The 25,130-nt window shown below is 44.2% G+C and overlaps 1 protein-coding gene across 1 annotated transcript in view; it reads left to right on the top strand.

Moving 5' to 3' along the window:
• PCDH15 (protocadherin related 15) overlaps nt 1-25,130 on the top strand; it is a 326,536-nt gene that overhangs the window by 115,778 nt on the left and 185,628 nt on the right. Inside the window, exons 8-9 of the mRNA XM_009637544.2 lie at nt 15,193-15,301; nt 21,341-21,453. Of these exons, the coding sequence (XP_009635839.1) occupies nt 15,193-15,301; nt 21,341-21,453 (222 nt within the window). The remainder of the gene's footprint in view (nt 1-15,192; nt 15,302-21,340; nt 21,454-25,130) is intronic.

Here is a 25,130-nt window from a genome sequence, read left to right as displayed (position 1 = left end):
CTGAAAAGGTTAAAATTACAAAGATGTGATATTACAGGTAATTAATTTTTATGTATTTGGGAGTATACCAAGATGGCGTGGCTAATTAAAAAGAATTGTCAGTAAAACTGTCAGTAACTTCAGTGTGTGAATACATGAACCTGAGAATTGTTTTCTACGCTCTCTCTTAGCGGGCAGGCGAGCGCTTCACTTGCTTGATGCATTGATCAGGCAGGACGGTCACTGTTCAGTATCTAAGATTAACTTGCGATTTCAAATACAGACGTATTGCAGATAGAGGAGAATTTAAGTTGGCTGCTTTTCACTTCAAGAACAACCAAAACCATGCTTTGAACTTACAAAATGTGACCGGATGTTTCAGTTACCGAAAACCCCGTTTCTGGTTGAGAAAATCATAGGCGGGCTGCAGAATAAGTGACTATCGTCTGAAAGATACCTTGCTGCTGGTGATTTTAACCAAGCTGCGTTTCAGACATAGAGTTGGTGTCTAGGGGTAGGAGTAAGTGGTGTGCCACAGTTTGCTCCGAGTATAGGAAACCTGCATTAAACGTGGGATTGCCGTGGTGGAGATCCTGCCTTGGGTGCTGGGTATGTTCTGGAAACAGGGGGGAATAGTGAAGTTCGTTGAAAGGCTAGGAAGACTCATGGGCTTTTTTTATAATGTGAAAAGAGAATTGGTTGAGTGTGATTTACATGCTTTAGGTTTTCACTACTACTAATCTTTCTTAAAATGGACAAGTAGAGTTTTCAAGGGAAAAGGGATCAAACTTGAGTGAAAACTGGTAAGTGTTGGACAATATATAGTAAAAAATGAAATGGGGGAAAAAAAAAAAAAAACCAACATTGCAGATCATCTTTGAAGTTGTGTTTGGGGTGAGAGAAACACATTTTGTTCCTTGCTAGGGCCAGGTTCTCGAGTGGCCCATGATACGCGGTGGCTGTGGGGCGCCCTTGCTGGCGCAGGAGGAGCAGGAGCTCTGGTAGCTCACCAGAGACCCCGTCGGGGCTGGGTGTTTGCCTGATGAGGAAACCAGGCACATTTTCTAGGTCTTTATCAAGCTTTAAAGCGAAATTGTAGGGAGTGAATCTCAAATCTGATTCCTTTAATTATCAGGAGCAAGGGGGGAATAAACTGGTAAAAATGATTGATTTTATCATATACAGAATTTTCTTCTTTTTTCCAAATATGGAAAAGTTCCATTAATTGCCTGATGTTTATCATCGTGGTTAGTAACTTACTGGGAGCACCAATGGGAACATATTCAATTCTTACAGCTTTGCCAGAAGCTAAGAAGAAAAAGGGTCCTGATTTTGCTTGGAAGGAGTAACTGTGGAGCTGTGATTAGAAGTCATTTTCTGTCAGAAATGAAGAATCACAGAATCATTTAGGTTGGAAAAGCCCTTTAAGATCATCAAGCCCAACCATTCCCCTAACCCTGCAGAACCAATGCCAAAAATCTCTTCGTTTAGTGAAGGAATAAAACTTGCCGATCCCCCTAGTCTTAGTTGAAAAGATCTTGCTATTTCATCCTATTGTATTCTTCATTCTCCAGTTTTCATTTTAAAGTTTGTTAGAAAGAAGAAGAAAAAACCGCACCTGCCTCGTAATGAAGAATGATTGAGTGTAATGTGTAAGAGTTTTCAAAAAGGATTACATGAGGGCAGTAGAGAAGTGTGATTCTGCACATTTGTGAGATATCCCACAACCTGGGGTTTGAAACTGTCTTGGTTTCTGCGATGCCTTTAAGGGATTTTGGATACCAAGTGATTGAGCATTCCTCTCCTCAAAAACTAGAGCTTCGGGAGAGGAAACAGTGCCTGAGAAAGTCCCATCCCTGCCTTGTTCTGAGCTCCGGTCTCTATCTTGAATATACAATCAACTGCTTGTGTGATTTAATTGCTGTCTTGGATATTTGCCATGACAAAAAAGCCACTTTCACAATATGCACGTCTGTTCCCTGTTTCATAAAACCGTGTTTGTTACGGCGTGAAGCGGAGCTATTGTCAAAGAGGAAGCACGTGCATTAATTTATCTGATCCTTAAATGTCATTTAGAAGCATTTAAAGGTTTTAAATGTTGACATTTAGGCAAAATACTTTTGCGGTAATGCTTTATCAGTGAGCTTCATAAAAATTCTCATCTATGTCATAGTGCTGATCCTTGTAGAGGTAATTATCATTTCAATAGCTAGGCTATCCCCTTAAACTAGCTGGTTGTTAAGGATGGGGAAGAAAGAGATTCCTCCCTTCAGCTGGTAGGCACGACGCAGAGGGCACAGCTTGTATTAGACCTGCGGTTGGTCGAGTAACGATTCATCAGCTGAGGTTCTGCAGACGTGTGCAACTTCCCACCCGCGGGGCACGGGAGATAAAGTGGCAGCGGAGCTTCCTCTCTGGGGCAGAAGCCCGAACCCTCGGAGGCTGCGGGACCCTCCGACCACCGCTTCCCTTTTGGTCACCATGAAGTCTCACGGCCCCGCTCAGAAGCGGGCAGCAGGATTTGCCGTCGCCTTCTCGCCAGCACTTGTGTGGCGTTCCACACCCGGGAGCACGTGATTTGGCGCAGGCCGCCTCGCCGGGCTTGGCCTTCGCAGTCCAGCTCTTGCTAGCAACATAGGTATGGCAGCTCAGAGCTCGCCTTGCGCTGCTCTGCCTGGGGTTTGGGTTGTCCCTGGTCTTTCAAGGCTTGGGAGTCTCCTTGGTCCACTGCAGTCTGCGGTACAGATGTGCCCTCGTTCTGCTTTTTGTTGTCGGGTTCCCAAGGCCCACACTGGGCTCACACCGGGGCGGGAGCAGCCAAAGCAGCCTTGCTGTCCCAGCCCAGCAGCTCCATCTCTCCCCGGTGCCCTGACCCCCTGTCTACAATGGGAAGAAGTCAGAGGGAATGTGTCGTGCCGTGCCAAAGAGCGTTTCCCTGCCCCAGCCGTGGGCTGCAGGATGCAGCGTAGGGCAGGGAGGGGGCAGCCCATCATCACCATTACCAGTACGATTATGTTTGGCTCTGTGCTGTTGATAAGGCTTCTGTAGAAAATCGTCCTTAAATCCCAGCAGCCTTTCCTCTCGAGTGTGAGGAAGCTCACGGTGAGCTGGAACGCCCTCTTCGGAAACAGGACAAGGTGCTTACTCTGCCTCAATACCTCTGGCTGCCCAGCAGTGCTCGAGTTCAAAGCAGCTCGTATGGCTGGATAGGTAGGAGTTTGCTTTGTAAACAATTCCTGCCTTTTGTTCTGGAGAAGTATTGGGGTTTGAGAAAAGAAGCATTTAAACGTAAGAGTAAAATTTCACTATACCGTAAAAAGATGCGAGGATGAACTTATGGGTGAAGTGAGCCTTGCAGATTGTGAGTGTACGTGCACATGTATGATACATCTGCATAGCTGCACAGATTTATTGAGAATTAAAGCATCCAAAACACACCTAGGAAAACTGATTTTTCCTTTAGCCTTCAATCTAAGTGGCATTAATGCTACTGTTAACGTTACCATTAAAGCAGCGTAGCAAAGTGCCTGTAATAGTGGTGATATAGAGCTTGTAGCTGGCTCTGGGCGCAAAATCTCTACCTAAAATTATGTCCTGACAGGGTGAGAAGAGGACAGTGGTGGATGCAGTTTGAGTAGTCAGGTGTTAGGGTGTTATAGCTGACATTCCCATTCCCATGAAGTAATGGAGGCCCCATCCCTGGGACCATTCCAGGCCAGGTTGGCCGGGGCTGTGAGCAACCTGATGTGGTTCAAGGTGTCCCTGCTCCTGCAGGGGGGTTGGGCTGGGTGACCTCTGGGGGTCCCTTCCAACCCAGAACGTTCTATGATGATTCTATGCCTGAACTAGAAAAGTGTCCATTTTGTTGCAAGTACCAAAACCAAAATAAAAAACAAACAAACAAAAGAAGTAAAGAAAATGTAAATGTTTCTTTGATTCTATGCCTGAACTAGAAAAGTGTCCATTTTCTTGCAAGTACCAAAACCAAAACAAAAAACAAACAAACAAAAGAAGAAAATGTAAATGTTTCTTCAGAAAGCTGAGCACAGTGATACGCCGTGGAGTTTTGCTGACCCCGAATGTTAAGCTCCTGTATCCACCTGACCCGATGGGAATCTGCTTGACTGCAGATTCAACACTTCCAAAATTTACTCTCATTTGCGACTTCTGACCTTGCTTGTTCCTCCAGGTGAGAGAACGGCTCAACCAAAGCAAAGTTCTCTAAAGGAAGATACTAAATGTATAAATAAAAAACCAAAACAACAACATTATCTTAATAAAATCTATGTGTAAAATTAATCAGTCAGGAGACAAAGGATCTGGGTGAAATACCGACCTATTAATTTCTATGTTTACCTTGTTTTCTGAATTTTGAATGAGTTGGTCTTTGGGGGTTTTGGGGTTTTTTTTTGTTATTTTTGCACATTTTGAGTCTGCTACCAGGTCCCTTGGATGTTCCTGAGCTGCTGGTTTGCAAGAGGCAGTGAGCAGTTGCTGCCATGCGCGCTCTCTGTAAGACGCAGTTTATAGACCTTTTGCATCGTTGTTCTTCATTATTTTTTTCAGGCCGAAAGGAACTTGCTAAGGCAGAGCCTTTATGTATTCAGGCTATGCCCTGCTTTTGATCCTACCTTTGATCATGACTTTCATGCCTTTTCTAGTCGAGTATAGCGTGGCTAATTTTTCTAAAGGCATAGAGCAGCCTCTTCTCCTTACCAGTATCAAGTAAGATTAAATGTTTGCAAACTCAGCGGAAATTATCAACACAGCTCACAACTGTTACCAACTGAGAGAAATACCCATTTAAAAAAGCCCAATTTATTATTTTTTTGTAATGAAGTTACTCTTAGGAAAAAAAAAACTTGAAGTTAGTATGGTGAAGTGTTAAAATGATCCTTAAATAATTGCTAATTTCTGTGAATCTCTGTCAAGCAGAAGGGAGGTGCATTTGTCTTGGGTCTCACAACTTGCTTTTCTGCAGCTGCTATCTTGCCTTTTTCTGAATCCTGAGCAGAAACCCTCATCATAAACCTACCGTCAAGAACTGGAAAGATCATCAAGGAAATAGACTTCATAGTTTGTATGGAAAGAAGTGAAATGTCAAAAAGGAAATGTTTATTGTTCTTTAATCGCAGTCATCTCATTGAAACAAGTAGACCCCCCAAACTGAATTCCTGCTTTTGCCTGAGCTGCGCAGGAGGTGATACCCGCGTGCCACAGCAGGAGGCCCGCTGCACAGCGCGTTCCGGTTAGTCTCCAGCACGGATTCTCTGTAGGAGATAGTCCTTATAAAGCATGTCAGATACAGAAAAAGCAATTTAGTAAACGGTGTAATCAGATCCTGATGAAATGCAATTCTTTTTTGGACCTGCCGTTCATGGAAGACATCATTGATAAAAATAATCTCTGCTCTGAATCATTATGCTACCTTGCTGCTCTTCCAAGATATTTTCCCCCCCTCAGAGGCGGCTTGTTTTTACAAATAAATGAAAGGAATTGTATTTTTTGACAGCGTACTCTGTTAACAATGTGGTCTGTCAGGATATTTGAATTCTACGGTTTTGATTTTAGTAAACTGCATAATCATTGGGCACAACAGAAACCGAAGAACACAGCAACCGTGGGTTATACTGAGCAACCAAATAAGGTGCCACAAGCTATTTGGCAATTACGGTGCTGAATTTAGCAAGCAGATCCCTTTTTAATAATCAGTCTCGCATCTTAGTTTTTCCCATCAGTTAGTAACCCCCTTTTTGTACCCCTAGAGAAGACACGAGAGATTAGTTCAGACACATCAACTACATAAAGTCTCTGCTGCTGCTTTTTATCAGGGCCTTTTAGAAATGAAAGCAAACTTCTTAAAAATAAATAAACAGAAAAGTTAGATTTATTTTAAACTTGCAGATCAACTCCCCATTGTAATTACTTTCTGCTTATATATGTGTTTGAACTGAACAAATTTTAACTATGATTTCATAATACCAATCTTAGTATCTACTGTTAATAGTTAGGTTCCCCTGGACGGCCGCTTATAGCACAGCTCCTGGTTTACTGGTGCTGCTGATAAACGTGCGCTTTCGCCCACGTGCTACGCAGCAAAGCTGACCTCCAGGAATGCTGCCCAATGCTGCTCGTGCTTCATTTTCATATCAAGGGTGGACCTTTCCCACAATCTGGTCGGACTCTGCGACATCATCCGGTGGTAAGAAGTAGTATTTTAGCAGAGCATGACCCTTCAGTACAGCGTTGCAAACAAGTAGGAAGTGTCAAACGGGCAAATTGGCTGCACATCTCTAGGGCTGAACAATGTAGATTTTGATGGGGTTGGTTTCCTCACGTAGGTTTGCCCTTTCTTGGGGAGCAGTTTCCGAGGCACGGAATTGCTGCCGTATAAAGCTGTTTAGCTCCTGTGACCATTTGATCAGAACAACTCTCTGCAGAGGATTTACTCTCCATTCTCTTTCAGCTTCACAGTGTGTTTAATTCTGCACTTGGGGTTTTCTTCCTCTCTCTTTGTATTGGCTTTCAGTTGAGATCGTGGCCCAGAAGTGTGGTGGTCTGTAGTGCGCCAAAGAGGAGGGTCAGAATATCCCATTCCCCCTGTATTCCTGGGCCTCTTGGTATCGCATTAGCCCTCAAAGAGTAGCGTAGGAAACTCTGCCAGCTCCTGATGCGAGGCCCTGCCTCCCCCTGTGTCTGCTCGCCGATCAAAGGCAGCGCCTGTAGGCGCTTGGAGCTGTCAATGGGAAGGCAAGAAGAGAGGGAGGATGGTGAGATCCTGCAGACGGGGGATTTGATATGACGCTCAGGCTGGCTAATGACAAGGTTTTGGTAGCATCTTCAGCGGAACATACTTTTCTAGGGTGTTTCTTGCGTTTGGGTTTCACTTGTGGTTGGGTAACTCTTGAAATATTGTCTGCATTTTCCTGACATGCAAGTACTTTATGATGGGTTTGTGTTCATTAGCACTTTGTCACAGCCCTTGTACTGGCAAAGCATCTGAAGCAGCAGCAAGAAACGATGTCGGAATGGTTTTGCAATTCTTCCTGCTGTTCTAGTACTGTGTGTTGGCAATGGCACATGCGTTTCTGCACAGCATGGCTATAACTCGGCTAATTTCCGATTTGCAGCTTGTATTCTGATCTCGTGTGTTGCTTGCGGAAGTACAAGGAGAATCAGTGGAACCCTAATGATTCATCAGTTCATCAAAAACGTTCTTGGTTTAGTATTGTAGGGCTCCCTTTGGAAGGGGTAATGTATGTTGCTTTACTAATATTTCCTATCCAGCAAAAAGCTTCTTGCCCTTGTTTGCCTAGAGATGGGAGTTCTGCTGTCTCGATGGGTAAATTCCTCAACTAAGCTGTGAGTGTGATGTGCATTGAATGCCTCCAGGCTTTGTTTGAAGTCCACTGGGCACAGTTACAGCTTCCTAACTGGGAAAGCTGAAAAAATAACACCTTCCAGGGTTTAAAATGCGAGCATGAAAATCCCTTGCGTTAACGAATTGTGCTAATATTGACCACCCTGCTCTGATAAAATACCTATAAAATATCTGTATTGCTTTCAGCTGAAACACAAGAACAACGGATGGTGAAACGCAGTGCATTGTTTTCTTCTGGAATGTTTCATGTTGTCGGTGAAAGGTATCATGCCGGAATGCTCCTCGTTTCTCGGTGTTTCTTGGCAAATAACACAGCACACACAAAAACATGGGGGGGGGGGAAGAAAAGAACGCCGCATCTGTGCGTGCATACGATGTGGGTGTTGCAAAGCATCACGTGCGTCTTCCTTCGTTTTGTTCCAAGCAGTAGAGACTGTAAATTGTCAAACACCAGAAGTAGCCTCCGTGTTTCAGTGATTTAAGCCAGTTTGCCAAACTCTGTTTATATATTTTAACCTGATGAGAGAGGGGCAGGAAACTCTGGGCTTATTTGCTTGAAAATCATTGAGATGCTTGATTGGTGCAGAAGTCAGTTCCGTGTGTCTTGGGCTAGAAACGTGGATGATTGTACGGATTCGGGCCCCCAGCCTGGGGAGAGAGGGGAGTTCTCGAGCACACGAGTCCCCGGCCTCGGTATTTATAGTTACTCGGTGCTACCAGTCAATAAAAACGCTGGCGTTCCTTGGGGGTGCCAGTGCGCGCTGCGTGTCACGAAGGAAGCACAAGGTGTCCTGGAGTGATGGATTGTCTGGAAGCCGCACGAGGGAAGCAGGGATTGCTGGTAGCTGGGAAAACGGGGGGGGGAGGCAATGGGGTTTGCTTGCAGTTACTGACGGGGGATGCTGGTGCGGGTGGGGGGTAGGGAGGTGGGAGAGGGTCGCTGCTGTGACAGTAAAAGTGAAGACTGAGTGAAAGGAAAAGGGACAAGTACTTGGAAATGTAAGGAAAAAGATGACTTTTTATAATCTGTTGCCAATTGAGTGACATAATGTCATCAGTCTTCTCGTTGTCTTCTTGGAAGCGACCTCTGGTGCAGTGCTGTGAGTTGAGCTGATGCAGATCAAAATACTTAATTGCTACCATATGGAAAGGTACCTTCTTATCCTCCCACCACCACCCCCAATTAATGAATATTATAATTGCTGAATCTGAATAAATTAGAATAGGCTGGTATTTAGGAATTAGGTATGCTCTTTTCACAGTTGAATACATTTTCTTACATTCTCAAACAAAAATACCTGGGGAGATGTTTCAGATTTTTCAATATTAGACAATTTATTGAACTCCTTACAGAAAATGCTTAGCTCTTCAGCATTAATAATCTTCTAAATGTCCTGCATGCCTCTGTGGAACAGCTCGTATCTGTGTATAGGAGTGCCTTGGAGCTCCTGGGGCAATCAAAGAGGTAACACAGGGTTTGCTGTGACTTAGGAAATTGTTTTCAAAGCATAACTATTTATCTGGGTAAGATTTAGGACAGGTTTTCACAGCCATTTAGTAATGCACATGTTGGGTAAAGGTCAGTTCTCTGTGTGTCTGCCGAAGAAATGCCGCCACAAACTGGCAGATTGAAATACGAATGCAAGCATACGTTCCTTTTTTTGGTGGATTGTTGCTGTGAAGTGTCTTACTTGTGCCAACTGTAGGAATACGTATTTGTGTGATGTTTCTCTTTTTATTTTTTAGCAGTCTTTGTATATGTCTGTCTTAGTCTTCCAGGTGAATTAGTGGGTAGAGAATGTCTCGCCGTGTTTGAATACAACCATAAATTCTAAAGATGTAGGTTTTGTCCCTTCTGTTAGTGGATTTCGTGTAGACTAACGGATATGGGAGCGCTGCGGGTGGGAAGCTCTTCTTGGGGAGTCTAAACAGAAGTTTGAGGACTCTTCTTTTTCATAGAAACCCTATTTGCTTTACATTTTACAGCAGTTGGCAATGTTTACTTCTGACTGCGTAGTGGCCCTGACCACTGGCCCCCAGGAGCATCTCGGGGCAGGCAGGTGGGAGCTGAAGTGGTCGTGAATCATCAAAGCAGCATCACTCCAGTTTGTGAACCTTTGGCTGGTTCATGGCCTGTTGTCTTCAATCATGTAAAAGACAGTTGTTATTAATAAATTAACTGCTCAAAAATAGGCAGTGGCCTGGTTCAGTAGGGTTAACGGTGTTTCAGTTTCTCAGAACACAATTGTTGAGGTAATAAGGAAAAAAAAAGGCGCTGTGCAGAAAACCATGGTGGTGTTCTAACTCTAAAAATGTGGCATTTCCTCCCTTTTCCTTCTTATCTTCCCTAGAGGAAGAAGTTCTCCATAAATAGGTGCAGTTGGCAAATTTAGCTTTGCATCTCAGGTGGACCATGGAAAAGGTAGGAAAACTTTGGTTTTTTGAAGCGGAGCTATCCTCGGTATCAGCTGTGCAGTGATTAGGGTTGGACTGGGTGATCTCCCGAGGTCCCTTCCAACCCTTCCCATTCTGTGAGTCTGTGCGATTCTATTTTGGACCTGTATTTAAAAAAAAAAAAAAGGAGACTAAACTTGTAACTCATAGCAAATACCAATCAGTGTTGTTTTTTTTTTTCTCATTGAATGCTTAGTACTTGATAGAATCAGTGCCGTGAGCGTGCCTGTGGCAACTTGAACTCGGCATAGCGCTGTGGGTGATACGGCAAGGGTAGCTGATTCAAAATCCTGAATTGTGGTTCAGTCTTGCAGTTAGATTCTGGTGTTTGATGGCTCTAACACGTAATTATTTAGTAACAAACAGACAATATTGAGAGAAAGGTGTTGGATACAGGGAGAACTGAGTTATTGACCTGAGCGGTTTTTAAGACACTTAAAAGCTACTGTTCAATAATGCCTGTATTCTGGGGAGGTATCTGGGTAAAACTGGAGATATGCAGCATGAAGTGCAGCTCTTGCTCCTGAGAGATTGAATGGGGTTTTATTTCATTAACTTCAAGTAGAGTATTTCTGACCTGCATGGCTCTCAAAATCAGGCAGATGAGCTCCAGGTGAACATATAAAGGAAGGAAGGTTCTTCATTCAGGTAGATGAATTCCCTGAAGTTGCTCTTCTCTTGCTTATCTTTATCTCGCTTTATTAATTGTTATTTAGCGACAATGACCCTCTGTGGGCTTTTTGGCAACATGCTGGATTTAAATCATTAGCAGTGTTTTCCCAGAGATGCAAGGTCCGAGCTGATATCTTCCAAAGGCTTTGTGCAGTGCTGAGAAGCAATGTTTTACCCCCAAAAAGTGCATGAGAAAAATCTTGCGGGGGTGAGGGGGTGGATGAGGAGGATGGTGAGCAGATTATAACCTCTGCTCTGCCCTCCTGAGAAGAGGAGGCTGAGGGGAGCCCTGATCGCCCTCTACAACCGCCTGACAGGAGGCTGTAGTGAGGCGGGGATCGGGCTCTTCTCCCTGGGAACAGGCGATGGGACGAGGGGGAATGGTTTGAAGTTGTGCCAGGGCAGGTTTAGGGGGGACATTGGGAACAATTCCTTCCCCAAAGGGCTGTCAGGCACTGGAATGGGCTGCCCAGGGAGGTGGTCGAGTCCCCATCCCTGGAGGTATTTAAAAGAAGGAGAGATGAGGTGCTTAGGGACAGGGTTTAGTGGTGGGATGGCAGGGTTAGGTTAAAGGTTGGACTTGATGATCTTTTCCAACCAAAGCGATTCTATGATTCTATTCTATAATTCCTCTTCTCCAGGCTGAACAACCCCAGGTGTGTTTTCTCAGACTTCTTATTATATCATCTGCTGATTTTTCCTGGTACAAGCCTCAGGCTTCATGGTGGTATTCCTCTGGGTTGCCCTGGGACCCTTTTAATTTTGGTATTACCTGCTGTTCCTCAGGTACAAAGCACTTTTAAGCAGGCAATTACATAGCACAGCAAGGTCATATGATTCACTCTTCCCTTCCTTCAGAAACCCATCTGCTCTTGGCCTCATGTTACTCGTCCTTTGGCTTGTTCAGTCCATGATGTCTCTGAATGCTGTGATTTTTTGCGGGACCTGCTAGGCATCCGGCATGGAGAAGGTCCTGGCATGGGGACCCATCAGAGTCCTTTCGTGCTGAACACAAAAGAAGGAAGATTAGGTTTTGTGCTACTACCTTCTTCTCTCTGAGCTTTTCTTAAATTTTTTTTTTTTTGCCTTGATGGTCCCTTGGCCCTGCAGGCTCCCTGGCAGGCTTACCTGTCACAGGTCTGTTAGAAGAAGGTTTGTTGTTTTTTTTTTAAATTTATTAATACTTGTGATAACATTTGCAAGTTGGGGCTTGGGTTCTTTTGTTTGGCCTGCCTGATGGAATGTTCTGCTATATTGAAGCGCCTGGATGTCTGTTAATACCAAAGCCAATCACTGCAACATTTCTTCCCTACTGGGGAAAAGTAAATAAATCCCTGCATATTTTACCCTAGAACTGACAGGATCTCCTTGTTTGTTTGGTTTTTAATCACCTGTTTCTGCCAGAGCTTGTGAACCCTTTTATGTTCTTCCCTTGGAAGTGGCTGGGTTTCGAAGGTCGTCTGTTTATTCTGAGTGCCCTGGCTTGCCTCCCCTTTCCTCAGGCCTGTCGCAGTGGAAACCCCACGTGCTTTTCCTTTGCCTCCAGCTGAGTGTCGCGGGCCCCGCAAACATTTCACTCTTCCACTCATCCATTCTCCCTTCCTTTTAATGAGCTTCTGTCTTCTTGTGAAGCTCTCCTTTGAGGCTGAGAATGACAGTGATAGGGGTTTTTTTTTGTCTTTTGCAAGGATGCTGGATCTAATACACAACGGTGGCTGTCGCAGACCCCATTTGGTAGCGTTCTCCCACTCTGCAGAGCTGCAAGGATGCTCTGCTGCTTCTGCTTAAGTCAGGAGCACCCTTCTGTCTGTATGCGACCTCTTTCTCAAAGGGCTGAGCAAAGCCTCAGCTTTTCTCGGAACCTCCTGGTGAGGATGGTGGTGGGTGTTGTATCGTTGTGGTCTGCCGGTCTCTAGCACCAACTGCTGACCGTGACGTGCAGAACAGGTCTGGGGGCAGGACTGGGGCCCCGTCCCAGCAAGATGGGCTCTGGGGGGGGGCTGCCTTGGGCCCCCCCAGCCCCGATGGCTTTGCTGCCGAGCAGCACCATGTCAGCGGGACGTGGGGGATGTTGTGAGCACCTGCTCGTGCCTTTTGCGTTTTAAAGTGCTCAGGGGAGAAAGAAATATCCCTGGGTAACAATCGTAGTTATTACTGCTATTGATCAACGCATGTTTTGACTAGAAATTTTTAAATTCTTTTTCACAGAAAGTATATGTACACCTTCAGAAATGATCTTACCCATGCTTTTACAAATTTATTAACATACTTAATGGCTGCTGCTTTGTGCAGTTACGTTTCATAGTTCTAATTTAAGTTTAAATGAAAAAGATAGTTGCATTTTCTATGGATTATTAAAACAATATGGAAGTACCACTGGCTTTGCTTCAAGGCACATCAGCCTATTTAATTCAAAACAGCTTTAAATTATCCCTAAACATTTCAGCAGATTGCGACTGATCTTGTTGCATGATATCTTCTAGTTCATGAGCAGCCCATTTCAGGGTGTGTATAATACTTAGAAAAAAGAACTTAGATGGCGTAAAAATTTAATGGATTTCACGTTGCACTCTTAGTTTTCTTACCCGACTTTGTTTTCTTACCCAACTTGCTTCTGTTCAATTGATCACTTTGGTTCTGAGGAGTTGGTGGGAGAAAATCCCTCTTGTTCAAGTAGAACCTGTTTAATTTCTGATGCGGTGTTTCTAAGTGCTGCTCTCCAGCTTCTCCTTGAATTGGAAAGCAAAGCACACGTCCTTGCTATCTGAGTTACATATCCAACGATTATCATTTTAGTCTAGTTTCGGCGGTCGGGTACAGCTGGCAGCTCAGTATTGACAGGGCTAGGTCCATCGCTGTTATTCTAGCGTAGACTTGGATGATTCAGCTCAGCCTGCACTGTTGTAATGGTGAGTTTAAAACCTAGTCGGGCAAAACCTTTGCTTTAGCAAATGGGACTGGTTTTGTTGTGGGTATGTTTTTGCCTATAATGTAGATCTGTCTGAGAGTGCTTCAATTGATCTGTAAATTTTAAAAGAGCATTTTAGTCATCTCAGACAGTTTTATACGTAATCTCTCAGCATGTAACTTTTATGCAGTCCTAAAGCATTTTAAAAATTCAAACGTATGTCAAATATATCTTCTTTTCTCTTTCTTCTTGCCTATTTTCAGCTCATCTTCCTCATTACACTTTTAAGAGTTTAATTTTTTAGAGAGTCAAAAGTGGAAACAGGCAAAATGTGACAAAGGACCTCGCCTGCTCGTTGGGAACCGTGGAAAAAGCCACTAGCAGAGAGGCAGAGGGAGAGGAGGTACCGGTCCCACGTTGGGAGGCAGATGCTCTGCACGTGCAGCCGAGAGCTGCGTGACCACACGTGGCTGTAAGCCGTGGCTCATGAGCCTGGAAAGGCCTCATCGGACCTCAGTAGCCTGTAGGAAGTGACTTCTGGGTGGGCAAACTGTGGGCAGAGGAGCTTGCGTTATTGCAGATGACCATGTGGCTATGTATCCAAAATTACGAGAGGGGCTGTTAGCTCTCCCTTCTTGCAAACTGCCTTGCATCCCTTCGTGTCTTGCTCTCCTCCTTCTGGCTCACCTCTCCTCCCTCTGGGTTTATTGCCAGGCATTGCTAAAACTCTTGCAGATTGCTTCCAAATCTCAGCAGGAGGATTTCTAAAGGCCATGCCAAAACTTGGCCAAGTGTGGGCTTGTCTCATTCCTATTCCTGCGCTAAATTTCAAGTTCCCTCTTGCAGAACACGGAGCGTGAGAGCTTTCCAAAGCAAAGGCTGCCAGGATTCATCATCCACGGAAAAAAGGCGTCTGGTTTTTCGTAGAAGTTATTAAACATTTTGGCCATGCAAATAAAAGTTCCAAGGGGAGGGAATAGACTGGTGCACGTGCAGCCATGGGGTAGCTGTGTTTCCAGGTGATGAAGCAGCCAAGGTTACTGCAACTGTTAGAGTTGGGAGGGTGTTACCGCTGGCGAGTGCATCGGCACAGGAAAACTAGAAAATATTCAAAGCAACAGCGAGGGTTAAGTGCCATGAGTAGGTGCAGGAGTGCTATTAAGTTGGTGGGTAAAGAATTGGGCACACAAATACTGAACAAGACGAAAGCCCGTGAGTACTTTTTCTGGCTCTCTGTTTCCATGTTCGGCACGCGAGATCACCCCGCTTCTGAAAAATGGCATGAATTATTGCAAAGTCCATCCAAACTTTTCAAATGTACCTATCCTTGAAAGGTCTGTACCTTAGCTTGAATTTCTTTTGCAGTAGATATTCGTGTATCACAGCCATTCTAGCTTCTAATGATTCTCAAATTCAATTTGGTTTTATTTCCTTTTTTAAAGCATTCGCTGTATTTCACTGCTATGGTGATGTCTGAAATGTCTGATTCAAGGGATTATTTATAGTGGCATAGTCGAGCATTTGCCTGAGCATTTGCGAGCTTCCTTTCCTTGAAGGTACTATTATAGTATAAAACCTATCTAAAAGAAAGGAGGTTGCTGTAGAAATATATATGTTGCCTACTTAATTTTGATTTCAAAAGGGCCGTGGGCTGTAACGATTCTTAAATATGAGGGGTTTTTCTCCTGGAATTTCAGCAAATGTCCTATTCGGTGGGATGGTTTTGTGTTAAACCTGAAGATCTGCCTACTGGCTTTCTAATTTCTCTGTTTCAAATCTGTCTGATTTTTCATTTCAGGCACGTGTGAATCCCATCAGTGTCACTCCACCCATACAAGCCATAGATCAGGACCGAAACATCCAGCCTCCTTCTGATCGACCGGGCATCCTCTATTCCATCCTAGTTGGTTGGTGTCTGCTACTCTTGCTATCCCTCACAATCAGTCGCTTTGTTATGACCAGCCACAGAAAGATTGACTGGGAGAGTGGAAACCTAATAAAAATTCATACTGTGGTTAGTGGGATGTTTGAAATCATTGTTCTACCTATTTATGTTCAATTGCAATTTAGAAGCGTATTTCATACGGTTGCATTATTTATTATTATTTATTCAGATTAGATACAGAGTTGTCTGGCTTAGTGAATGGAGCAACAGAGCAAGTGAAAGGAGCCTTGTCTGTGCTCGTAGCTGTGCTTGGATGCGTTCTTCATTCACAGGTGCAAAGGCACAATAAAAGATGCTAAAGAAAGGCAATTAGAGCGGGTTTCCTTCCAAAAGCCTTCTGGCACAGAGCAACTTTTAAAGGGTCTTAGTGCATCCACCTTTAAGTTCGCTGCCTGTGAGCTTGCATGCTTTCCCTTGTAATTTAGTGGTTGGTTCGTTGACTGTGCTCTTTTCTGGCCAGAGGGCAATGCGGTTCTAGGAAGAGTTCAGAGAAGACCCGCTTTGCTGGGGGATTGCTTGTATTCTGCTGAGGGTTTGGGTTGTGGCGTGTTTTTTTTTTTTTTTTCTGCTATTTTCCTGTGTTTGGTATTTGTTTCCAATTGCTTAGCTTGTATAATTTGGTAATGGAAAGGCTGAAGGCAGTGGTTTTGCAGTTGCAGTCCTCCACCTGCCCGGCTCTTCCCAAAGGACAGAGACCGATGTTGGAATCATTTCTGTGCCCTGTGACTAGCATGGGATTTGTGGAATGGCATCTTTTTCTTGTTTGCTGTGTTAAACTGCAGCTGCATGGCTTTCTCACCCGTGGAGAGGTGTAAGTGAAGATTTTAATGAGCAGATTGCGTAGTTTCGCTTGTCATAAAAAAAAAAAAAATGTTTATGTATGTGACAGTTCTGTTGTGAAAGGGGAAAAACAGTAGGTTTGATGGTTTGATATGTCTGTCATTTTAAGAGCCATCTTAAGAGGGTACAAATGCACACCAGGTACCGTTGTACTGAGTGTGCAGGTCCTGAGCTCGGTGTGCAAAATGCAGGAGCCTGAACCCGCTCGGTGCCAACAGACTGGTCTTGGGGCGTCTCCAGGGAGTAGACCGGGGCTGTGGCCGTGGCAGAGCAGCCTCAGCACGGCAGATCTCCGCGTCCCGTAAGAACCGAAGTCAGGTTTTGTTTGGATAGCCATGAAGCAAGCTAGACTCCTTCAGGCTGCGCCCGGCTGCAAACCTGGCAGACCAAGGGGTGCGTTGCTGTCCGCCTGTCCTTTCCCAGCAAAGCCGTTCTGTGAGGAAATTTGTAAATACTTGTAGAGTAAATAGACTTGGTGGTTTTACGTTTGAAAGTGGACTTAGTTTATTTATAAATGGACTTGGCTTATTTATAAATTCTCCTATTGACAGTTATGCCCTAGTTCAACATTTAGTCTGGGTTTTTTAATGTTCTTTGCATAACTTGTAAAGTTCTTCCAGAGTGGCCTTATTAAAAACTTTCACTAAGCTGTGATATTTTTAATGTTTGAATGACTATTTTGACCTTGAAGAAATAATTCAGAAAGATGTATTATAGCAGTTTGGTTTGGGGGGGATTTTTCAATGGAAAGGCTATCTCCTTCCCCGCCCCCCTCCCCTGTGGTCTTCAAAAGGATTTCTTTTTAGGTTTTAAGTCTGTCTTCATCTTTGCCCGTATGCAGTGCTATTTATATTTTAGCTCAGGAAATATTAAATAATTTCACAGGAAATAGGCCTTGCAGATAGTTCTTGTTATATGGATTTTTCCCTGGCTTTAGATCCAAACGGAGTTCTTCTTTGTATCTTTGGATATGTCTTTTTTTAAACGCTGGAAGGTCTGAGTTATGCCCGTAGAATGAGAGAATAAGCTACTTACAAATACGAGAATGATTTTGAATTTCATTTGATTTGGCTGAGTTCTAATTTGGTGGTTCTTTTACCCTGCTTTCTTGCTCCCACTGCCCACCTGGACAAGTCAAGTCCTGGAGTATGCTTTGGGCACTATGGATGTTATATATGAAGCCTGCACATCTTTCACAGTGTCTTTAGGATCTACTGCAAAGACGCGTTTCTTTTAATGAAGCCCAGCATTGCTGCAGCGATAACTCACTTCTCCTTGATGTAGCTTACTAACTTCATCCTTAAGTGCCCATAAAGATCTCTGCCTGTCATGCTTTCAAGCTAACTAGCCTTTCAAGTGTTTGCGTAGATGCCTCAGTGCTGCTTTCACCAAATCATAAAATCATAGAATCATAGAACTGTTCAGGTTGGAAAAGACCTTTAAGATCATCAAGTCCAACCGTTCCCCTAACCCTGCCATCCCACCACTAAACCATGTCCCTAAGCACCTCATCTATCCTTCTTTTAAATACCTCCAGGGATGGGGACTCAACCACTTCCCTGGGCAGCCCCTTCCAGAGCGTGACTACCCCTTCTGTGAAGAAATTTTTCCTAATGTCCAACCTCACCCTGCCCTGGCACAACTTGAGGCCGGTGCCCCTCGTCCCATCGCCCCTTCCCTGGGAGCAGAGCCCGACCCCCCCCAGCTCCCCTCTCCTGTCAGGCACTTGTAGGGAACGATGAGGTCTCCCCTCAGCCTCCTCTGCTCCGGACCAAACAACCCCAGTGATCTCTCCCGTGAGAAGGGTACAAGTGAACCTCTCCACTTCCAACAACAACAGGTTGCCTTGCAGTTCATTGAAAAGGAGTTAGACTTACTTGATGAGGTAAGGATCAATGCCTGTGGAAGTCTTGGTACACATTCACATGAGCACAGCAGTGCTGAAGACAAAAGTAACTTGAGGGATAAGGTGCTTGAGAAATAAAGAAATGTTTCAAGTGCATTACTAGCCCATTATTTTCTGCTTTGTTTCTCATTCTGACCTCAGAGTACAATCCTCTTGAGGGATATATCAAGATGGCTGAATGTACTTGTTTGAGGAGTTATGGACTGGTACTGATGAAATGATAGAAGATTGAGTCTTAAATATTCTTGAGGGTCATCCTAAGATAAGAGAACTAGTTACAGCATAGTACTACTGGCGTTGTTGTCTTCTATTTGCAGAATTGGCTGAAGTGCATGATGGAAGAACTACCTTCCAAAGTACAGTAAAGTACTTCAGAGAAGAGGCTTGAACTGGGGCCATACTGTAATGTTTTATTTCATGTCTTATAAAATGCCCGATATCTTTACATTTGGAAATTTTTTTTTTCATGCACTAATTTTCCCAACCCTTGGTTTTCAGGAATGTTAATAGATTTGGGTCATTGCAGTAGACCCGCATACAGTGTCTGGCCTCCACCGGTGTGTAAGCAAGCCTCCTCCCTTTGCGTGTCGTGTGTGCAATACAAAGGGGGTAGAAGCCAGCTCGCCTTCTCTCATCTGCAGTCCCACCCTGGTTTTTTTCTTAGTGCTACCTGCATCACAGCCCGTGCTACTCTGGTATTTACTGCTCAGCCCGGTTTGAAGGTTTCCCTTGGCTATTTTTATTAGTAATTTTAAGGCTTTCTTTTCTCTGGGGCTGGTTCTTGGCAAAAGTAATTTTTTTCTTTAAATCATCAGCTTCTGGGTTTGATCCTGGAGCTGCCTCTGTGATTTCTGCTGCCAATTTTGAACAAGTAATTGTTCTACTTGTCTGATATTTAAATGAAGAGCCAAAACCGACATAATTTTCGGCGGGTTCTCTCCAGTCCTGTGAGCTGCCTGATGCGTTTGCATGGCAGGGAATGTGCCCCACAAAAGCCACCCTCTAGCTCCAAAGAAAGCAAACCTAAGAGTGCTCTTCACCTTGTGGACATCCCCGCTGCTGTAAGATCATCAAGGTAGGAGACATCATGTCCCCTCCTGGCTCAGCTCGCTGCTTCTGTTGCCTGGGCCAAAAGAGGTCATAACCAGAGGTCTGTTGAGCACTTAATGCTCATTTTTGGCACGGATGGTGCAATCTCATCTCCACGTGATAAAGTATGGAAAAGAAACCACATGCCACCCATCATGTGCTGTCCTCCCACCTCAAGGGTGCTTACGGACCCGCTGGTGCCTGGTGGCCCACCACCTTTTGATACCCTAGACTTCTCCAAACACACAGACCAGATGAATTTCTGGAGGCAGGAGACTCGGAGCTCATCTGTGGAGCTTTAAACCTCTCTGCTCTTCCTGAGTAACATCTTCTTGCAGGTTGGACTCGTGAGAGACTGACAGTGTAGGGGTGGTGGTGTGAACAGTTCTTGGCCAGTAGCGCTTGTCTGCAATATGAAAACAGTACATTTTGAAGACACAAAGTTACAGTTGGAGTAGGAAATTCAGCCTTTCTGGAAGCCGATCAGCCAGCAGTGTGACTGAGGGCTGGTCTGCTCTGTCAAAATACAAATATGTTTGTGTATGCAGAAGCAGATATCTCTGTTCCTTGAAAACTCTCCTTTCAGAATTTAAGGTTTCCTGGACTCTTCCTGTGGTAAAGAGCAGCTGAGCAGGCATTATCGGTTAGGATTCAGGAAATCCAGCTCTGTTATACTCTAATCTTTCCTGATCATCCTCCTTGCTGTCTTTTCCTCTTTTACCTGTTTGGTTTGGTTTTGGTTTGGTTTTTTCTCCTTGGATTCTTTCCTGGCAACCTTACACAATATTAGCTTCATCTTCCCTGCTGTAGATCACTTTGTGCCTCGTAACAGCCGTATCTATCCTCCCCTACCTATTTGTTCTCCTTCAGGGAACATCTCGGTTTTTACTTCTGCATTTAGTCCTTCATTCCTTGATGTTTCTTACCTTCAGCATCAGCCCTTGTGACGTGCAGCCTCTTAAGACTACAGCAACCTGTTATCTGCCAAAAGCTTGGAGCTCCTGCTGGATGCCCGGTGCTCTTAAAAAAATTCGATCAGTTAATTAGGAGTTGAAATTAAAAGGGGGAGGGAAGGGGAGGAAGGACTTGGAGCTAGAAACTCCGCATTTATGTTGGTGGTGTAGTGGAAAAAATAATTGATAGTGGTCCTTCCTGATACTCTCTGGGTGTAAGGCATACGTGTATACAGAGACATCTGCAGAATATGTATGGGGTGTGTGTATAACATATACGTGAGCAGCATACACCCGCACATGATGTGGATGCCCAATGTATACACAGTATAGCAAATGCTTGTCATATGGCAAGTTGCAAATTCAAGCATTGCCCATGAGTATGGACAGTAATCGATCTCCTGGGATAGCTACTGACTTTCTAAAAGCAGCTGCTAATCACTCCACTTGAAAGGTCCCCTGGTGCTTCCTTCCTGATGAGAAACTTCTTTTCTTAGAAGGATTTCTAAAATAACACGCCTGTTGTTATTACTTACGTATATGTTGTGCATTAAAGAGCTTGCCCATAGGTGCAATAGGGGGCTGCAAGAACTAAGGTATTTAAAATGTACATTGTAAATGGCAAATGTCAGGGCATCCTCCGTGAGCAATAACATGGCTATCGTGCACTTAGTGGTAATGTCTTGGTCACGTACCTGGTTGTGTATTTGCTTTGTTTAAACATGTGCACTCAAAGACTGTTCACGGTATTCCCTGCTTCATGACTACCGTCAGCCTATGTCCGGCGAGACCTGGGGGGAACGTACTTCAAAGCTGGAGAGAGAAAATCTCAGTGGTAGGTGTTGAGCGAGTTGGGTTTCAGGAATGCGTTTCTCCACACGTCCTCTATCTGATTAGATTTATACGTATTTCCTGGAAGGCAGGAAGCAGAATTTCCACCGGCTGCAGGTGTGTTTGGGCTCCTGCTGTTATCGAGTACTTGGGGATTCCCAGCTGAGAGGAATCTTCATGGTTAGGGAGAGTAAGGCAATAATGATAATATTAAATGCATAATGTTAGTAGTGTCCTTGAGCTCCATGGATACATGATACACTGTTTTGTTCTTATCATTTAGTTTTTGTTCCTTTGATGACTAATGGGGAAAATAAATATATTGTTTAACTAAATCTTCCGCAAACAGCATTTGTTCAAACCTCAATGTCTTTTTTTACAGGTACTCCGGAGGATTATCCACAGTATTTCCACATGAATCTCACCACAGCCGTACTCACGCTCCTAAAGCCAATAAATAGGGATTTACACCAGAAGTTTGACTTGGTCATTAAGGTAATTTTCGCTGAATTCATATTCCTATATGCTTTTGAAAACAGCTTAGTAACAAAAAGCTCTAGAGAAAACAGGGGGTGGGCTTTTGCTTGTCCTTCCCGTGTTTTGTATTTTTTAGCCTGTCGGGCATCATTTAGCATGATCACAGGGAAGAAAGGTGTGAAGTATTTTGGAAAAGGGAATGAATCTTGGTAGAGTTCTAACATTTCACGTTATACTGACATTGTATGAACAGACTACATTTGCTTTTTATGAGCTCAGTTGTCCTGAGAAGGCATTTGTTTTATATTTTGTGTTTTCTCCAGTTCGCAACCTTTCCTAGAGAATCACAAATCATTGTCTGGGTGCTGAATATTGGGAGCAAGGAGAACAGAAAATCGTCTCCACGTATTGGAGCAATTTTTTGCGTGCAATTTTGGGGTTTGGGGGGTGCTTTTTGGGTTTTGTTTGCTTGTTTTGGTTTTGGGTTTTTTTGTTCAGGGATGATTCCAAAAAAAAGGGAGCTCACGCCAGTGCTCTGCTACTGAATGAAAAGAAAGCTTCTGAGACATGACCAGTGCTGATGGCATTCGGCTCCTGCTGCTGGGCAACGACATAAACCACTTCTGTGGGGTTGGTCTTTTCAAATCCTACCACTGGTGAGGAGGATTGGCTTCCCTCCTCTTGTACGTTCTGCTTTGTCCTTAATTTTGCAGTCTGACTGAGGAACAGTCTGCGGTCCTGAGCTGAGCCAAGTGATCAAAGCCCACATGGGTTAGTTGTGACGAGTGTGTCTTTACAGAAAAGCACAACACGTACCCTCAGCTGGTTACCGAGTCCCAGTTTTGCAAGTATCAAATATTTTCAGTGTTTGCTGCTTTGTTTGCCAAGTTGAGGATTAAGAGGAAAATAACAGAAGGTGATGATACCAATATTGAACTGCTAAACGTGTCAAATGTAGTCACCTGTTAATAAGCAGAGGAGCAAATAGAAAGGAATCGCAGTGATCTGTTTTGAAGTAGCAGATCACTTGTGTGTTTGTCGGTGTGCTTCATCTAGAAGGAAGAACGGGTTTCCCAAGCTGCAGCGTGTGTTTGCACAGGGAGTTGGGGGTGTTCAGCCTGGAGAGGAGAAGGCTGCGGGCAGAGCTGAGTGCGGCCGGTCAGGGCTTCAAGGGGGCCCAGAGGAAAGGGGGGGACAAGCTTTTTAGTAGGGCCAGCTGGGACAGGACAAGGGGGGATGGCTTGAAACTGAAGCAGGGGAGGTTTAGACTGGATCTAAGGAAGAAATTCTTTGCAGTGAGGGTGGTGAAAGCCTGGCAGGGGTTGCCCCGAGAGGGGGTGGAGGCCCCATCCCTGGGAACATTGCAGGCCAGGTTGGCCGGGGCTGTGAGCAACCTGATGTGGTTCAAGGTGTCCCTGCTCCTGCAGGGGGGTTGGGCTGGGTGACCTCTGGGGGTCCCTTCCCACCCAAAACATTCTAGGATTCTATGATAAAGCTGTTGCTGTTCGTCAGTGTTCTTTCATCTATTTCTAAATAGAGGGGTTGTACTCATCTGGTACGAATTATTCATTCGCCTTTCCTAAGCCCCTCATTTTTTTATTTTTTTTTTTTGGGGGGGGGGATGTTAATGGCGGCGCTGGCAGCAGGCAGTCCCTTTGGCCAGGGCAGCTCCTTCTCTACCAGCCTGCGACCCCCTCACAAATCGTGTGCCATACTTTCACCTGCCCCCAGCCTCGCTGCTTGTGGCCTGTCATGCAGTTGGCCCCAAATGCTTGCTGCCATTCCTCGGGGAAAATCTGAGTAGGATTTTAGTCTTTTTTTTTTTTTTTCCCTTTCTTTTTCTTTCAGAAAGCAGAAGCAAAGCCCAATCTCTCAAGCATTTTTTTGGGGGGGTTGGTAGCAACGATACACACTTCTGCTCTCAAAATAAGGAGGGGTGAGGGAAGATAGACAAATATGATGGGGCAGAGCAGGCTGGGTCCCCAGCTGTGCCTGTGCACGGCTATGCAAAAGCTGCCTGTGGCCAGTACCTGTGTAACTCATCGGAATTCTTTTTTATACTAACTCTGAGCATTTATTACGTACGGGAGAGTTAGGGGCAGATTTGCAGGGTCTTTCTGTGCATCTCGGAGAGGGCAGCAGTGTCTCTGGGAAGACTGTAATAATTTTATTAATATACAGGTCCTTCCTGTATCTTCTGAGGAATATATCTGATGATAGTGTGACAGAAGAGGAAAGACAGTTGCAGCTTGTAGGGATTTTGAATAACTTGGCATCTTTTTAAATCCTTGTGTTGATTTCCTATCTCAGTTGATTGCGTGTGCGTCAAAGTACCAAGCTTGTACACGCCTAGAGTGAAATAATTTGTGATTGGAGTCTTTCCTAATAATCTGGGCTTGAGCTTACTTCTGTCGTGGAGTTCTGCTGTCACTGGGAGAGATGAAGAAGCTTAGGTGGGTGAATATCTAAATAAATATGCTAAGAAGTTACAGGTTAAAGCCCTGTAGCGCTTTGTTTGCTTTCGTCGTCGTCAAAATTGGGCAACCATATACAGTAGCACAATACATCAATTAAAAAAATCAATTATCCCGGTCTGGTACCGTATTCTGTGTGCCTAAATAGCAAGCTTTGTTGTTAATGGGAATGTTTATAGGCATTATTAGGTTCATGTTGCTGTGTTATATGTGCAGCCAAGGGGATAATAAGGAAAATTATCAGTCTGTAAGAATGATAATATGCCACCTGCTAGAATAATAGAAGTTTTAATGCTGTGTTGTTCAGGGACCTTTTGAACTGGTATAACATCTCAGGCTTCTACCAAATAAAATCTTCAGATTCTTGTCTTGCCCATCCTCAAGTTTGCATTTCTCGCAATGTTGGAGTTGTTGAATCTGATTCTGTTTTATCTGGAGGGGTGAAATGTGTGATGTTTCGCTTTAAACAGAAAATATGCTGGTTTTGCAGGACTCGCTAAACTTCATCTTTAAAATATTCCCTCTGATATCAGGAGATCAATTTTTTTTTTTCCTGCCAAAATGCTATGGAAAACAGTGAAATGGAAAATGTGGTTAAGTCAATACGTGAATATTAGAATGCGTGAAGTAGGGCGGACAGGAAATTGGTGCACTCAGCTGTGATATAAAACTGCATTGCTGATAAATGGTGAATTCTCAAATAGGTAGACAATGGAAAAAGCTAAACTTCTTAATAAGAAATGCTGGTTTTCAGCCCCCCTCTTCTCTCCAGAAGACATTTAATGATGAGGGAGGAGGTAAACTTGTTGGCTCTCGTAGGGAAGCTCCTGTCGCTTCCATTCCCTGCAAAGCTACACAGGCTTTTACAAAAGAACCGGTATTTTTTGGTGTGTCCCATTGAAATTTCCATATGGCAACTGCAAGGCTGTCACGGGAAGCATGTGGATTTAGAGCCTTTCAACTGAAAGGGCTTCCCAGTGTTAATAATGCTGTAACTAAAAATACAGTCTATGAGAGACCCAAAATGTGTAAGGCTGTGAATCGTAAGTGTTCTTTCCCTCTACTTACTGCTGCTTCTGCTATAAAAGATTGTTCCTGAGGTGCAAAACCACACTCCATGATACTGAATCCTTCTGTGAAATCAGTTACTGCTTTCAGAGTAAGTTCTACCTGCAAATTCGTATGTGTGTCGTTTGAAGATTCGTGTCCATAAGGGGGGGG

This window comes from Egretta garzetta, unplaced genomic scaffold, assembly GCF_000687185.1.
Source record: "Egretta garzetta isolate BGI_Z169 unplaced genomic scaffold, ASM68718v1 scaffold234, whole genome shotgun sequence".
Lineage (NCBI taxonomy): Eukaryota > Metazoa > Chordata > Aves > Pelecaniformes > Ardeidae > Egretta > Egretta garzetta.
Note: the sequence above shows the minus strand (reverse complement) of the source record. Positions and strands in the feature narration are given on the sequence as shown.